General features: G+C 38.7%; 1 protein-coding gene across 3 annotated transcripts in view; it reads right to left on the bottom strand.

Moving 5' to 3' along the window:
• The window catches only part of MAST2 (microtubule associated serine/threonine kinase 2), a 187209-nt gene that overhangs the window by 28333 nt on the left and 140369 nt on the right, over nt 1-18507 (bottom strand). For all 3 annotated transcript variants that reach the window (XM_088526153.1, XM_088526151.1, XM_088526152.1), the window contains 4 exons: nt 11199-11274; nt 10055-10264; nt 4679-4780; nt 1586-1718 (listed from right to left, as the gene is read on the bottom strand). In XM_088526153.1, the coding sequence (XP_088382279.1) occupies nt 1586-1718; nt 4679-4780; nt 10055-10264; nt 11199-11274 (521 nt within the window). The remainder of the gene's footprint in view (nt 1-1585; nt 1719-4678; nt 4781-10054; nt 10265-11198; nt 11275-18507) is intronic.

Below are 18507 nucleotides of genomic sequence, written 5' to 3'. Positions count from 1 at the left end.
ATCTCTCCATGAAATGTGTGCAGTTCTGCAAAATGCAGAGCAGCAAACTGTGAGAAAGACCATTAGTTTAGGCTACTCAGCTGTCTTAGGAGACACTATAAACTTTGCAGAACCAAATCCTACATTAACTACTAGTCTCTGAACAGACATCATTGACATTTCTGGGTGCCCTCCTTACAGAAAGGAAATAAGGCACCTTGACATCTCCACACATTTCTAAAGAAATTTGACTTTAGTAAGGGGAATTAGTGATAGAAAGGTTCTCTCCCATGACAGGGATCAAAGGAAAATTCCCTTTAATGTCAGATTTCAACAAATGCTATTAAATTGCATTTAGCAATCTTCGGTAGAAATTTTCCTGAAGAGCTCTTTACTTGAAGTCAACCTGTCACTGTCATTCTAGTAAACACTGCAAAAGTTAAACTAGTCCTATCCAGAGTACTAATTTATGGTAAATTATGCCCTCCCGAGAAAACAAAAAGTACAGATCAACTGCTGAAATATTCCACAGTCACCTGCACTCTCTTCTGCGCTTCCTATTGCTGCTGAGCAAGCCCTGCCTGGGGCCAGAGTTTGTGCTCATAAAACTTGTCAGAGGGGAAGGGAATCAATGAGTAAAACGCAAGGAGAACTATTAATTCACAGCTTCCAAAGTTGAGATCTTCTGGGACTCTGTACATCTACAGCAGATTCATTTTACCATATGCAATGCTGGGACTTAGCAGAAAAGCTGTCAGATTTTTCTAAGACGTTACTTGTACAGTGCCTGGAAAAGCACTGTCATTTCACAGACCTTTTCTAAATCCAAAGTAATGGCTAGAAGGTAAATTTTTATGACCTTTCTTTAAAATGTATCAAATGTTTAAGTGTAATACCCAACATGTCTAAAAACTGTAAAACTTAAAATACCATCAGCACAAAAATAGTATTGCTCTGAACAATTAACATCTAGGTTAATTATTATAAATTGTTTGGTTAAATATCTTTTGGGACAAGAAATACAAGTTTTTGTATCCAAGTGAACTCCTAACTGAGTTCATGAATACCGTTTGTCCACTCTAGAAAACCATTCATGTATGTGTTTGCATATCCCACAGTAAGTCACAACAAATGCACTTTTCCCAGAAAGAACACAGTGGGATCACTGAATCCTTTCCAACCAGTGCAGGACAGCTCACAGCTTGCAGGCAGTGGCTGATCAGAAATAAAACAGATAAATTTAGCTTTACAGCTAAATTTACCCCCCATCACTACAGAAATATAGTTATCATGTAAAGTCATTTACTAAGAATTTTTCAGCTACAGTATAGGGAGGGATTACTAATCCCTCAAATAAAGAATTGTAACTGCTGATGTGTGATGCTAGCAACCCTCCTTTGAGACATATAGTTGGAAAGGATGGTTTAGAATTGGTCAGCAAACGGGAAAATAACGTGGGGGAAGGAAGTGAAGAGAAAGGCAGCAAAACCTGTATACGATAAAATGAAAGCGCCTTTTGTTTATGTAGTGACCAGCGGTCACTTAGTATCTGGAGATCTGATTATCCCTTTAGTAGTTTAGAGAGCATAAAAAGAAGAGTTCTCACCCTCCAGGGGATCCCTGGTAAGTCCCAGCTGGCTGATAATGTAGCGAGGAATGTCGCATTTAATTCCTTGCCCTTCCTTGGCATGGCCTTCTGCAGCTTCCAACAAGTGGTAAAACTCTTCAGGATCAAACTCCTAGAGCCACGACAGGGAGAGAGGCAGAGAGATGCAAATGATTCGGTCCCACAGTTACAAAAGGATCCTCTCCCATTGCACTGAGAAAGAGTATGGGTTGAGTCACTTGGATTCCTCAGAAATAGCCCAGGTCGATTGTGGGCTCAGCAGAGGGGCAAAACATTGCAGTTACAAAAAGCAAACCAGTGCATTAATCTGCTTGGGAAAAGCAAAGCTCTGTTTCACACATTTATACGGACTGATGGGTGTCTGCTGGCTGCCAATCAAACATTGCAAGGATTGTAGGGACTTTTCATAAACCAAAACTACCAGGTCAATGCAGTCCCAAATACAAGAATTTACTGGAACCCACCTGCTACTTTTGTCAGTCTTGGGATACGACAGCGAAAGGTCTGTGGTGAGGACTAAGTTCTGCCACCCTTGTCTGACAGCTTAGTGAAGCAAAGATGAAGCTCTCCTGATTTCAAACATCAGCTCTGATCAAATCTTAGACCTTCCCATCCAATTCTGTCCCAGTTACGGCAATTGCTAATAAAATAGCAAATTTCTTGGTTGTGCTACTTGGCTCGTATAGCCAAAGACAGCAGTGATTCAAAACACAGTGTTCCCCTCTCACTTGTCCGGAAGACAATTTACTAACTACCTCAGTAAGAACCCAGAGCAAGAACCATACTGAAAAGTACCATGGAACAATTGTAGGACATTTACTGGTAGGCAAAGGACAGTAGAAAAAAAAAAAAGTTAAAAAAAATTAAGCATATTAAAAAAATAGTAAGTTAAATAAATATATTTTATGCTTTCCTTTTGGTAGGATTATTTAATTCTCTGAATACAATTGCACCCAAATGAAAAACAATAGTTCTATAAAGGGACTAAGAGTCCTACGGAAAAGGAACCTGAGAAAAGAATAAACAACATACTTTTACAATCTAATAAGAAAACAATGAAGTTAAAGGTTAAATTACGAAAAATACACATTACAAAATGAAAATGAAACACAATTCCCAGGCTATTTAAGGAGTAGACTATCTATTGCTACAGATCTTGCTCCTTTAAGGGAGCAAAACTTAAGTTCATAGTTAAGTCTTCATGTCAGCAAAACAAAATCAACCAATAAATACCAAAAAAGAGAAAAATGGTAGAAGGATATTAAAGCTTAAAAAGAATAAATAATATACAGATCCACACATGACTTTCAGACTTTGGGATCCAGCCACTTAACTTTCAAGGTTGTCACTACATGACTTGAAGCTCATTCCTAAAATCTCAATGACTTTTCTGCTTCCACCTGCTCCCACACACTCTGCAGAACGGCAGGTGCAGGAGACAGTGCAGGAACCCAGGGGTCTCCTGATCTGCAGCTAAGAGGTGGTTCAAGTGTGGAACTGTTTCCAACTATAGAGACAGGTTCACAAAATCTGCCAAGGTTTTGTGCCTTCCTAGATGATACACTACTAACAGAGTGTGCTCAAGCCTAAAGATCAACCGTAAGCACAGCAAATACCGTAAGTTTTAATTCATTTGCTTTCTTTATTGTCTTCATTCCCTCCCCCCAAAAATTTAAAGACATCTTTGAAGTTAACTGAAATCACAAAACTCATCCAAATCATAAAAAGGGCTTTCAAAGCCAAAGAATTCCCAATACGGATGAAGTTGTGTCCAGGCTTTTCAGTGTAATCTCGTGAAAACCTCTTGCATAGGTAAGTGTAGGCATCTGTCTTATTAGATGGATGGCCTACTTCCTCACTGGAAGTAGTCTTCCTTGCACCAAATGGTTCACACAGTCCACCTGAGGTTGTAGGTGCTTTCTAAAATTAATGTCATTGGAAAGGTTGGACCATTCTCACCTACCTTATCAAGGAAAACTGCAAAATTCATTTATCTTCTCATGAGTCTAGTCATTCAAAACTCACCCCCGATATGCTAGCTTCAACATGCTTCAGTTGTTTGACCACATCTGTATTAATACCCAACCACGATTTGCTAGCTTAGACAACTTCTTAGTGCCTCAATCAGATGCACCTTCCCTCTCATTTTTATGTTAACAGAGGACCATCAGGTCATGGGCTTGGACCGGTCAAATAACACCAGCTAGGGAATTTCATCTGGTTATTCCTAAAATGTCATGTGCAACAACGCCTAGTTTCCAAAAAGCCATTCAGTTTAGATGTAAGGATTTACAAGAGAAAAAAATGGCTACTTCAGGGAAGCGATTTGCTATTACTATCAAAAATATGAATAGATCTATTTTCCATCCTTATGTCTCTGTTACTTGGATATATTTACAAAGCACAAGTAAATTTATCTTCACCCTCCTTCTGATAATGATAAATAGATGAAGTGTCTTAAAATTCCACTGTAAGCTGCTGGCATCTCCCATAAACATTTTTACTGCCTGCGCTCTCCAATCTTTCAACATCATTTTTAAATGCAGTCCCAGAAATTACCACCATAGTCAATTGCTGCAGAACATTGTATATAACACAGATATAATCACCTCTTTCCCTATATATCCAAACATACTAACCCTCTTGCCACCGCTTCACAGCTGGAATGCATATTAATGTTGCTTGTCTACTATATCTGACAAAAATAATTTCAGAGTTGCAAGTTTTTGGCATGCAGTGTCCTGTCCTTTTACCATTTTCTAGAACTAAATAAAGATATCTTCTTATTAGCCCAAAATTGTTGAAATGCATGATGAGACCTCTCTTCCTTCATTTAATTTGATTTTAGACTTATACTAGAACCATATTAGTTGTTGCAGCTGGCACCCTGTTAAAAAGATACTTCTATATTACTGTAAAAACTCCCTTTTTCTAAATGCTGGTTTATTTTTCATCAGTGGTTTCATCACAATTTAAGCTTTCCCTCAAGGCTATATGTTCCTTATCTCCTCAAACACACATCACATCGTGCCCTGGAGATCACGCTTACGCTCTCCCAAAGACCGAACTTACCAGGCACTCAAGCAGCCGAGCTGGTCGCGCAATGATAATCATCAGCTTCTTCACAAGTTGGGTAACGAAAGCAACCTCCGAGCTCTCGGACCGCTCGTGGGCCTGCAGAAAGCAACACAGCAGGTTATGGTCCCAGACAGTGAACTCCTCCTTCCTACACATCAAATACTGAATATGGAGCAATCGTCCCCTCCGTGCCCGTAATTCAGCGGCGAAGGCACGACCGAGGCCAGCCAGGCAATGAGCTCAGCTCGCTCAAGGATGCCAAGTTGCATATAGCTTTTCCATTACATCTGACTGCCTTTATCGAGTAAGACATATTCCAAAAGCTCTATTTGCATTATGTTGCTTATCAGTTTTATTAGATCTTTTTTAAATTGTAATTTAAAAGATTAAAATAGGAATACTGCTTTTTATATATATTCAACATTCCCATGATGCTGAAGTCTAGACAATTATCAACATCTACACACGTTTTGTAGCTTTACATTCAGATAGGATATGAACAACGTATGTTCAACATCTTGAAAAGACTGCCTTTTAATTTCTCTCCATTTCATTCCATAAATCCTGCCAAACAACCACTGCATTGTATGCTGTGTTCTACCAAACACACAACCAAATCTATAGTATACAAAAGCGTAATTCAGAGAATTTATTCTTGCCCATTTCTATTCTTTCACATTATTGGATTTCAGTAAAACTCAAGGCTTAGTTTCAAGGTGTACATGTGGCTGGCGAAGAGGCTTTTCTAGTACAATAAATACATTAAAAACTACTAATTAAAAATATAAATTAGAAAAACTAAAAAAAAAAGTTTTTTTTTTCTTTTTTTTTTTCCTCAGAGACACAACATGCACACTATGAGCCCTAAAGCACATATATTGCATTGCAGGCTAATAAAAGATGGTTACAGTAACATGAAAAACTGAAGCAAACTACAGTCAATTTTCAGAACGGTCTAAAAACAAGGCTTTAGCACTGTCACAGATGTAAAGTCCTAAACCAGCTCGATGACGAGCTTCACCACCAAGCTTTCCAGTTCCTTGCAGGAATGATAATTTAACCAAGAAGAATGCAAGCAGCAGGAAACAAAAAGGTTCACTTAGCATTGTTCATTAGCAACAGAAAGACATATATGTCTGAGAAGTCGAAACACTGATAGTCAGCTCAGTGAGCAATAAAAACACAAGGAAGCACAAATCCTGAGCTAGAAAACCGTAAGCGACATTTTTAAAATTACTTCTCTGATTTTTAACTAAATAAGAGAAAAAAAACAGTTAATTACTTCTTATTCTAACGTAGGTCCAAATAAGAAATTTGTTAGTTGTGCAATTCAGCATTGACGTGCTACAGCCAGACTTAACCTTGAAAAAAATTGTATAACTGCTATTCTAAAAACAATATCAGAGATGCTTCCTGGTTTTAATCATATAAAGAATTTTATTTAGAAAGCATTGAAATAACAAGCTGAGATTTTTGATTATGTAAAAGACATTTTCTAATTAGAAAAAAACAAAACAAAACCAAAAGCAGAAGATTAAAACGAAGACAAGTATTCACTGCCAATAAATTACTCAAACTTATGAATTAAAAAAAAAAGAAATTAATGATTCCATATTTGAACCGCCATCCTAGATCACCAAAGGTTAGGTGAGCTGGAATGAATAAATTACATATTAATATTCAAATATGAGCACACAACTGAAAAGCCCTTTTTTACTCTCCCAGATAAGTTATATTATGCAAAAAATACTAATTCATCTTTCTATTTCTAAGTGTCAAAGCCTACTTATTCTTTTAAATCAAATCCTTTTGTTTTCTCCCCTTCTCCTTTAGGCAAAGCAATGCGAAAATGGGACAGATTTAATCAGGTGCCTATCTGAAAAAATGAGAAGCTAACCCGATTTCAAAACGATATAGAGAAGCAAAAGAAGGGGGGCAAAAAAAAATGAAGCAGAGGGTTGGAAAAAGCGAACACAACTTGTAAGAGCCACTCAGCCATCATCTCCGCGCAGCGCTGCAGCCCCAGGAGCTCCAGGAGGGCGGCCTCGTCCCGCCGCGCTCTCTCGCAGGACAGCCCGGACATCTCCGCTGGCCGCGTCCCGAAATCCCGGGGTTGTGTAGGCACGCGGGATGCTCCCGGCCGCTGCTCCCGGGTGCTGCTGCCGGTGACGAGACGCTCGTCCGCAGGGTGCTGGGCCCTGCCGGGGCCTCCCTCTGCTGCCGCCCCCGGCGCGAGGGCCCCGCTGCCTTCCCGGCCCTCGCGGCCGCCCAGGTAGACGGGAGGCGGAGGAGGGTGATTTACCAGCCGAGTCCCCCGTGTGAAAGCGCCATCCGTCACCAAGTGTGGCTGCTGGGGCATGAAATTAAAATCACTGTCCTCCCCTGGGGTTCAGCAGGGCCGCTACCGGGGATATGCAAGTCACAGCACCGCAATTGAGCTAATATAGCGATGGAAACCAAAACACGGGAAGCGCGAGGCCAAGCTCCAATAAATTCACACTCAGGCTCTTGTTAGGAAAGCAATTGCAATCAGAATATCAATTTTCCGAAGTCAGTAGCAGTCAGCATAGTGTGCTACCATCACCTCCCCTTTCCCTTTTGTTCTGTGTACAGAAACACCTGTAATCCTTCACTCCCCTACCTGCAGAGAACCTGTGTCGACGCCATTACATCTTTTTTGACTAGATATTGCTCATTTTTGTCACTCAGCCAATTCAACCAGGTATTCATAAGTATTCACTAAATTCAACCAAGCAGCCATCGGTCTATACAAGTTCATGTTTTCAGGAATCTTAGCTCCTATCCCATCCCCTGGCCCTTCCCCCACAGTAAAATATAAAGAATCGACTGTCATATATGCCATATAGAAGTACTTTATCTTATTTTTCAATGTTTGTACTTTAAATGTAAAGCGCAACATTCAAGTCCATGTTTTTCAAAATGAATAAAATCTATTAAATTCATTTGTGCTTCAGGATCATTTAAATGATGCAATAAGCAATAGGTTTTTCTAGCGAAAAGACAATACTTCATGCTCACAAGCAAGAGAAATGATCTCATTTGCCATAACTAATGAGGTTTCTTGGTATTTAAAAACTTTAGAAAGCTTTCTGGTTGGGCATATTTAAAGAGTTTGTTATTTACATAACCAATTACTCTGTTTTATGGAGACATTTTCACAACATAAAGTAGCTTTAATTTGCAACACATTAATTTGAGTTTTCTTTCTATGGTTTGGAATGGCTGCACGAGTGTAGCTTGTTATCAAATGCTAGAATTAACTTATTAAAGAATGGAATTTCAGTAGAGTCGGTTCTTACAGAGGACAGCTATATGAACATCTGCATATGCTTCCCTTCTTGACAGTTACTGCTGTGCTGCCAGTCATTTCCTTTTTCACCAGAAAATCACCTGCCCAATCCTTCTGCATCTTATAAAAAAAAACTTCTTGTGATTGAGGTTAGTTCCCCAGAAGCTGTATCATTGCCAATTTCTACCTGTTTAATCTGAAATGCTCCATTGTTTTCTTTTAAAATGCAGCATAAAGGGGAAACACAATTGGCAAGCAGGGAAAAAAAGGAGTCTTTAAATATTACAATAGAAAAGTCAAAGAACTAGGAAAGAAAAAACAAATGAGAAAGATGTGGAAAGAAGTCTTTGGCATTCCTACATTGTCTTTAATTTTTTTGTCCTAATTCCTCCCACCCCAGTTCTATCTCCTTTATAGTTGTCTAGTTCACCTTACTTCCTTGAGAAAAATCAATTAAAATTAAGGATTGGCCCCTCTCCTACCCCAACCCTCAGGAGGTGTTAAGGAAGGAGCAAGGTAGCTCCTGAATGTCAATTACTGAGCAAGCACAGGGATAATCATTGCACCTTATCTAGATGAAGCTCAAAGTCATCTTTCCCCATGATAAGTATAATGAATGCAAGAGGAAAGAGAAAAGGACATAAGCGGATGTATTTTAGCCTTTTTTTTGCGGTTTTTGTTGGGTTTCTTTGAGGAAAGGGTTAAAAGGAAATGGTGTTTTTTTTTTTTTAAACTAAAACATCATTGCTCTACTCCTTTTGTCTATCCAAAACTCTGCACACTACTGAAATGCATCCACAGTGGTTACTGATATGTCATAGGCAGACAACTATAAAAGCCTTCCAAAGATATTCCGTACCTCATTACAGACCTCATCCAGGGAGAACATGACAAAAATAAACATGAGACATTTTTTCTGATACTTGTTATGCGTTACAGAAATGTACACCAGACTCATACAAATGGAGTAGAGTCTAAGATTTTAGCTGATACAAGGGGAGTCGTGGATGTTTTGCAAAACTTTTAAGTATAACAGTAATACATTAATATTTATACTCACTTGCCATTTTCTAATGGCTGGATGGAAGGGCAAATGTGTACAAACTAATGCAATTCACACCAGTTGGTTGACAATTGATGATGTATAAACACATAGCTTAAAAATAGATTAAAAACCACCAAGGAGCATTTCATGTGTTCTATTTCTAAGTCTCTCACTGACATTTGTGATCTGAGACCATACTCTTTAAAAACACTGTATTTTGAGCTTCAGTCAAAGCCAAAGATTAGGACATGTTCCTAAACCGAGGTCAGGCCCCAGCAACAAGGAGGACTCTCCACTGCCTCTTCACAACAGCTACAACATATTCCAGACACACCAGACCCTACTTCCAGTTAAACTGGTTCTCAAACTGCACTGACTTACTGCACAGTAAAGCTGGCATTAAGGAACACTAAATTCTAATGGATTTTTTGATTTTAATATTATTTTGGCTTTAGAGGCAAAGAGTGATTTTTAATGAGCAGTTGAAGCATTGAACATGCATTAAAGTTGTGCCCTCTTGTGTATTTTCATATGCTTTGAACACCACAAAATACATCGAAGCACTGAAAAAACCCACAACTGAATTAAGTTCAGCTCAAGAAAATCTTTTATGAAAAATTTATAGCAACACTACAAACCATGGTGTTTTCACTCCTCGAAGGCACTATTGTAATTAATAAGTCATCCAGAGTCTTGAAGCACATGAAAGAAATTTCAGTAATTTCCTTCATCTGAATGAGCCCAATTTTCCTAAGTGGAAAAGACTGCCTTTGAGTTACTCATATGCATATTCCACTTTTGTACAAACAAAGTACACAGGTGAAGTGACTTGCTCAAATCCGCCCATGATAGGATGCTGCTTCCAAGAGCAGACAGCAACAGCTCAGGTCTCTCGACACCACCACCCACTGCCCTCCCCATGGAGTCTGTGCCACCTCTCCTAAAATCAAAGCTCCAGCTTATTGTTTAGAATTTCAATCAAAATAATATATTCTACTTTCTAGGGAGCACTTACATCCTGGAGAAGTTTCTCCAAGTTTTCCTGCAGCTCATAAAAGTATCGAGAAGTAATAAGACCTTCACGTGATTTGTCTAGGCAGTCTCTGGCCAGTTCAATAACTTGGTGATGAATGAAACTTAGGACCCCATCTGCTAATTGCAGCACGTTCTCAGGAGCATTAGAGGCAATGAACTCAGCCAGCCGTTCCTCCATCTGCGCCGTGGCCTAAGAGGAAGGAATAAACAGGTTGCTTTTTAGGTATTACTGTCCCAGAAACTACTCGGTAAAACACATAGGAATGGCAGGTACTCTGGCCTCTAGAATATACACTCTTCAAAGCTTGAGTCTACAGATTTCAATACTTAACTTTTCAAAAACCTATTCTCATTGGAAATCAATTCAGGATTGAAACTGTTTACTTCTCTGAAAACCTCAGTCTATCTTCATTATTTCTGTGGTACCGAAAGCGCCAGTAGCAAACCTTGCTTTTGCCAAAAGCCCCCAGCATAATTTGGAATGACTTTAAAAGAGAACTTTGTGTTTCCAATATGAAAACATAAAGTCTACCAAAACCGAGGAACTTTGGATCAGTACAAAGCAAACTTAATGCAATTATACATGGAACATTGGGTGGATGTTATTCAACATATTTTTAAATTACTGTTTGAAATAGCTTTGTAAAGTATATATGAAGCTTATCTTTTAAAAGTTTACAGAAAACTAAGCAAATTATCCTTTTTCCAATCTTCATCTGCTTCAAAATTTGAAGCAAAAATCGAGGATTATTACAGAATATACGGAGATCCCCTCCAACAGTAACATTTACACTGGGCAGCCAGAGAATGGCTCTTGTCCTCGATTCTACACACATTTAGCATGCCAATAATGGACGCAAGAAATTTAATAAATATAAAATATAAGCAAAAATACACTAAGCCTTTCACACGCTTCTATCTGAGGCTGTCTACATATTCAATCTATTTTATTCTACTGCAAAATTAACATATGAAGCAGAGAGGACAGCTTCAAGCTCTCAGCAAGCTGCATTGCTTGAAAATAGGAGGTAAGATATGAAATCCTTCCCCCACGAGTATTACAAATTAACTCCGAGTTTTGTCATGAGTTCATGTACTGCACTATTAAAAAAGTGATTCCTTACCTTCGGAAACCTTTCTTTGTACACATGATTCATCATTATTATTTCACCGTCAAAGGAAACTGGGGAGCGACCCGGGCTAGAGAAGAAAAGAAAATACATTATCATTTGACAGCCGTCATATCAGAACTCTCAGAAACCCTGTGCTGGTCACAATGCTGCCAAATTGATAGCAGCCCTTCCAAGGCTTCACTTAAGTAATGGCATATTCTGAACTTCAGAGAAAAACCTAGCAAGAAAAGGCAATTGATACTCTTCCAAAAGTCATAGTTAACTCACTGGAAAACTATTAACACTGCTGTCTTCTTATGAATTCAGGCAAATAACACATCTGTTTTCAGTGAATACAGAACCTACCACACCAACATGTCAAAAATATCACATTTGTTCTGTTATTTCACATGTGTTCTCTTACTGCCCTCCACAGTGGTGGCAGGAGATGTGCACAGGAAACACAGTATCACTAGAGTCTGTAGGGCCAGAAAGGAGCAGAGTAAAATGAAACAAGGAATTTGAGGTGTCTTGCTTTTCTTGGTCTGAAAAACAGTACACTACAGTAGGGATTCACTTCATGAATAGTGTTATTCAGCTAAAAATAATATACTGAGGTACCACAAGCAATAGGAACAGAATACCTCCCTGGATTACACCACGGATGCACACGCACAGATGCACATTGAAAAACCAGGCACTAAATCTTGAAAAGCTGCATTTATATTGCTGTGTGGGTAACGCTAAAAGACGACTTGCATCTAATTGCATCACATCTGACGGCCTCTGACTCGCTCCGTCACGGAGGACGGCCTGAGAGGGCAGCGCAGAAAATCCCCAGCGACATCAGCGCTTACGGCATCTCATTTTTATGGTTACATTGTTTTAATATTCCGGACAAGCAAGGGCTTCAATTATGCGGCATACTACATGATTATTGTCTTTACAATCTTAAGACTACTACATATTGCTAAAAATATTTTCTCTATGTCAAAATATATAACTTTACCTTGAATCAGTTCAGACATATTTGAAAACTTTCTTGTGAAGGATGAAATGAATCGCTTTGAATGGAATAAATATTCTGAACTCTGACTGCATTAAAGCTACTACGTGCTTCTAACCTATTTAAAGGAAAAACATTATCTGAGGAACATGTATTTTCAATTCAGAGAAAATTTAACTCCCTGGCTCACAGAGGATAGCAATAACCACCTCTTTTCATGCAAGGTGCTGCAATTCCACAGATAATGCTCTGTCCTGTTTTTATTAAGGTTTATCCCTCAGCTTGAGAAAATGCACTTTCGACTACATCTCTTATTGAACTCTTATGTTAAAGGAGAAAATAAGCTGATTTTGATGTTCAGTGGTTATGCCAAAATACAATTGCCTTAGTATTTTTGTTGTTAGGAGAATTCACCATTAACAGGGTGAATAGCTATTTTTAATCAAGGAAAAATTTTCTAAAATTTTATATTCATATATATAATTTATATAATCATATATAATGTATGAAAGATAATAAAACAAGGCCAAAAACATTTAAATATAAAGGGCAACTGATGCCATGAAGGAGTTATAGAAAATTAAATATCCCATTCTCTTTCTGTAAAAATATACACACAGACACATGGCATTTGCATTCTGATATTTCTGATGGCTGAAGAATTTGGTAGAGAATTACTGAATAACTTATTTTTCTGTAACAAAACGATTTTCTCGGATGACTTGTGAGACATAAATCACAAGGATATATGAACACTTTGGAACCGACTTCAGAATTACGTAGGCATATGCATCCTTCCTTTTAACACTAAAGTGGCCCTAAAATTACTGCATGCTTAAGTATTTGCTGCCTTCGGGCTATAGTAAAACATGAGCTTTCCCTTCACCGCCAGACTCTGTATTCACGTGAATGTAGGAAGCTCAGAGCCCTGCAGAAAAGGGCTGCCTGGGCTGTCCTGCCAGCACAGCCCCTGGTTTCCTAAAAGCAACCACAGTCTTTTCTTTTTCTAGTTCTGAAACAATGTAATTCTCATTTTCTTTGTAGAAAAGTCTACCAATTAGCAAGAAAAAAAACACTTTCAGCTTTCTTGGGCATTGGCTGTTCTTTTAGTTACCTATAATGACAGAGCTTTCGAGCAGCTCGGATAAAACTTGGGATGAAGGATCATGTTGTCATTCTAAATAAAATTATCCCAGTATAATATGTCAAATTAAAAATCTAGCTGACTACGGCAAAATAACATACTGCACCGTAATCTTTTATGCCAAGCTTAAGCCTGGGAAACTACAGAAGAAATTATATGGATAACTGACTAACTAACCAAAGGCTACCTGCCAGGCACTACTGGTTATTTTTTGAGAAAAAAGAGTCCAGACTGGGTAGATAACGGGATACCACTTAGGGACAACGTAAGGGTGTTTAAAATAAGAGAGAGAAAAAAAAAAAGTGTTTTCAATGTATTTTATTGGCATGACAGCTTTCTGAAACGCAAAAGTTTACGAATCTGTATAACACAAATAATTTGACATACAGTGCTAAAACAGCCTAACATTTCAAGCTTCACAAAGGAATGCTTTTCTTTTTTTTTTTTTTTTCCGTAGGACAGGATACATACTGTGCACGGGCATAACCTTTCAAGACAAAAAGCAGGATTCTGCTGTCTCTTCTCTCGATATAAATGGGTAGGTCAAAGACACGATTATTGGCAGTGAGTTTTTCATGTTAGCAGAGCAGACATTAGAAGAAGAAGATCTGTCCCCTTAAGCTTAACAGCAGAATGAAAAACTACTCTCCCTTCCACACCCTCCCTACACTTTATGAAATTTCACAGCAGCAGACCTTCACTGACACATTTTCCTCTCAAAGGATTCTAGATTGCAACTTGTCAAAACTCATGTGTCTTTATCTGATGCTAGAAAGTGAAAAAAGCAAATAGATAGCTCTGTTTCAAGGAGTAACATTTACAATAATAATTAAGTCCTACAAAATCTAGTTTAACCATGCCTAAATAAAACTGGGATGTTCATGAATATGTAATTTTTCTTTCACTGTGGCAATTGCATTTATTAGAAAAATGTAGCTAAAAGCCCTCTTTCTCCTCTCATTTACCCCCCCCCGCAGGAAGGTTTCATGAGGATGTATGTACAGCATCTTTCAGAAGTCGTTGTCCACAGGAAAATTTAAACTACAGGCCTTTATCTGCAGTCATTTCAAAGGAGTTTTCACACTCTTCCTCTTCCCCTGAGAATTAAATATAGAAGTCTTTGACCTCAGAAAAACTGCATCCATGACAGGAAAAAAGGAGAAAACTCCCCTTGGAAAAAGAGAAGATAAAGAAGAAGCAAATATGGCCAACCCACATGTGCTGATCAAACTACAGAGCAGACCCATAGGATTCGATCCTGCACAAAGACAAGAGCAATCAGGCCTTGGGGTCTAATCCTCATTAGGACTGGGCACGACAGGGATCAAAAGAGAACTAAGCTGAGTTCTAAATTCTGAATACAAACTATATGCACAGTGCTAGCGAAATACTGCTCCACTGTAAGATTTTTTTTGGGCCCTGCTTTCTCACTGAGCACCTGGAAAAGTCAATTCTGAGTCTGCAATAGTGTGAATCTGCTTACGTAGGTTGTGATCTTGTGTTCATTCTGCAGACACTGAACCCCCAGGTATCTTTACTCTATGGACAAACACTGCCTGCAATTGGCTTTGTATATAAGCTGAATTGTCTTCCATAAGCCTTTGTTCATGCTAGGAATATTCTTACAAATGTGAATGAGGATTTAATATAGAGCTCAGAGAATGTTAAGGGAAAGAGAATGTATTTCACTCAAAATGGCTTTGAAAACAAGGACCTCATCAGATTTTTCTAAACACTTACACTGGGACTGCAACTGGCTCTCTTCAATACTACATTTTTTTTTTTAAAAATGTGTGCCAACAAAGACTGGGATTGCTTTAGACAGAAAACAAAACAAAGCTAAAGTAATGGCCAGTACAGAGGGCAAGTAATATATATTTCTTCCTCATAATAGAAAACCATGAGGATGTTGAGTGAAACTGAGAGTTATCAAATTTAGAAACGATCATTTTGAAGAATCCTCTTTTAAATCAAGTTCTTAGAATTTGCTGTTTTGAGAGAACAAAGAGACCGACATAATCCCCAAAACAGTTAGAATACATGTTTGTAAGATACACCCTTACGCTTCAGAATGTGGAACCGTCTCCCTTCTGAGCTGCCTCAGCAGCTGCCTGAGTCAGCACTCACTCGGAGTACGCGATGCTCCTCCTTGGCCTGCAGCAAACATAGGGATGTCTGGAGGCAGGAGTATTAAATGATGAAAAAAAACAAGATTATTTGAGCAGTTAAATCTGAAGCTTAAGTGTACTAAAATGAAAGAGCTCTACAACTTGTAGGACCAAATTTTAAGACAACAGTGGACAAGTGAGCCACTGCATAGTGTCATCCTATTCTTTGTTCCCATCACGGATGCTTAACTGTGAAAAGCTTTTCTTTGGTACTGGTATTCTCTAGGAAATGCCTCTGTATATTCTTAATGGCAAGACCTGGCACATCTGAAGTCAGGTTGCTGAATTGCATTTAACAAGCACTACCCAGCAAAGAGATGAAGCAGCATATCTGATGAAGGAAGATCTCATCCACTTCAGCTACCTAAAAATTCACTGCTACAACCTCCAATCTATTTTCCCTAGACAGCATTACCCCAACAAGCACAGAGAGATCAAGAAAAACGGACGGTTTGGTGGGTAAAGCAAGTGTACAAAGGCAACACTTGATGAAGTCTTTATTGGTTAATCCTGCTTTTATCTCAGAGGTCCTCCACACATTCCCACTTGTTAGCAACTCCTAACGGATGACAAGTGAAGGGAACTGGGACAGGGAGGAGGGCAGCACTGCTCCAACCACCTGAGCAAAGACGCCAACATCATGAATTTACTCTCTTTGCGCATCTTATTCCTGGAAGAAAATATCATTTCCAGGACTGTTCTAAAAGAAGTGAACTAGCTTCTCCCTGTTGGTTTTTGCAACATGATGTTGCAAGAAGAGCAATGGCTGAGATATGGTCCTTAGGAACTCTCCCTCCAAATACACAAATTTGCTCTTCTACTGCAGATGCACTGGAAGCATGAAAACATATCTGATGGGGTGGATCTCGGAGGACAAGGCCTCTGTTTAACATGGGAAAAATGGTGCTTTTGGAGATGGATAAAAGTACTGTCTCCTGGCAGCAGCAACCAGCTTTATAAACATATCACAGTTTTGGATTCCATAATTGGTATTGGGCCACCTCCTTTCCCCTGGCACAGGAAGGTAGCTGGAAAAAAATCACTACCATGGTGTAGAAAAGGTTTATTTACAAAATTGCTCTTCTGCTTCCCCATTCCTTAGCACTTCTTGTGAAAGATTAGCAAGGGACAAAATCCCATGAAAAAGAAGGAACCTGGCTTTTCTGTGTTCAGTACCTTGCTGTTTCTGTCACAAGGAGAAGAACCATCAGCGAAACATAAAAAAGTAACTTCTTTGTCCCCAAATCAAGGTCATGGATTTTCAAATCTCTCCACAACCTCAGCTTTTTTCAGCACAGAGAGGATGCAGACCCTCAGAGGAAGCGTTTTCTGCCTGCCCACTTCTTACTGAATTGGGCAGCATCTTCAGCCCCACCTCCAGCAACAGGGGAGCCCCAAACACATCAGAGTGTATCAGGCAGCGCTCCACTCTCCATGACTAAACACTTGGTTAATATTTTTATCCACCTTGATCACTTCTGTATGAAGTTCTTTAACATTCATCTGCAGCCAGATACTAGAATATTGTAGGCTGCAACTCAGAGAAGCGGATTTTCCCACAAGAGATCTTGGCACATCTAGGCAATACTCTTCTCTATCTAGGAGCATAAAGGGATGATCTGATACTTGTAAATTCTTAGGTTGCAGAAGCCCTCAAAAACCAGCAAAACTCAGCATGTGGAAGGGACATTTGAAAACACCAATTCTCCTTTCAGAAAGAGACAGTTAACTTTGCAGTCAAAGAATAAAAAATGAATTCATGTTAGCAATCACGTAAATATCAGATCATCTTTTAAATTACAAAACCATGACTGCCAATTAAGGCAAACATGCCTGATGTATTTTGTTCATCAATTTTTCATTAAAGTTGGTTAAATATGGGACCATTAAATGTTTATGAAAATACTGCATTTTGGGGAAATTCCTGCTTAATTTGCAGCACAACAACTGCTCAGACTTTTTTTTTTTTAATTTTAATTAAGTGGAAACATCTTACCAAGGGAGCTAACTCAATTGTATCAGCAAAAAAATAAGCAAGCTGAGCACTGAGTAAGGTCTGGTCTTCATACTCCAATATTAATCTGCTTTTGAAAACAAGTTATTCTGTCAAAGGGGGTAATTACTTCTGCAAATACTAATAAGTCAACCCAGCCAATTTTTCTTTTTGTGGTGCAAGGGCTAGTACATATCCCTAGTAGTGGTAGAGGTACTTTAGAGCCACTCAGCATCACAGAACTCCAAGCAATAAACAACATACTAAATAAAAATTAGCTAGCCATTTCATCCTAAGTTTTGGAATATTAAAAGGCTGACCACTGCGACCCCGAAAGCTGAACTAGAGAAAGCGCTCAGGAAAGAAAGCTCTATCACAGTCTTATAGCCTACTGAATTAATCTAGTCTTACCAGAAATTCTAAACCTACTGTATGAAAACTCTGCTTTTAAAGTGGCTCACAGAGGTAAAATTCTCAACAAGTTGATAATCCATGTTAATAGGAAAAAACAGAATTAGGATCTTCATTTTATTGTTTACATCACTCTTACGTTAGCAATTGTGCTTTATACTTCACTATGCCGCCAGTTACTAGGTCTGTGTTAGAAAGGACAATAATTACTTTATATTGTCTACCTACGGTAGCTGTCATCTATAATGAATTAGTATTACTAAAATTACACTAATCAGCAATAGCCAGTGTTAAGAGCAACAGCAACAGGACTGCAGCAAGACTCATTCAGAGACTTGAACAGTGTAGTTCAAATCATGTAACTAATCTCTCACTACATGGCAATTTGTAAAGATCGCAGACTATGTGTGCTACTACCTATAGCACTTACCTGCTCCTGTGGAATACTGTGTAACTACCCTTAGCTGATCCATATGCAATTACCATGCAGCCTGCACTGTGATTTAGAACACACAAATAATTACAAATAATGACGAAAAAACCCCAGCCTAGGTCCTGAATCAGTATTTCCAGCTGGCAGAGTTTCTGGATCTTGTCCA

The sequence above is a fragment of the Tinamus guttatus genome, unplaced genomic scaffold (genome assembly GCF_059628265.1).
Source record: "Tinamus guttatus ecotype Peru unplaced genomic scaffold, ASM5962826v1 Tinamus_guttatus_pri_ptg000242l, whole genome shotgun sequence".
NCBI lineage: Eukaryota > Metazoa > Chordata > Aves > Tinamiformes > Tinamidae > Tinamus > Tinamus guttatus.
Note: the sequence above shows the minus strand (reverse complement) of the source record. Positions and strands in the feature narration are given on the sequence as shown.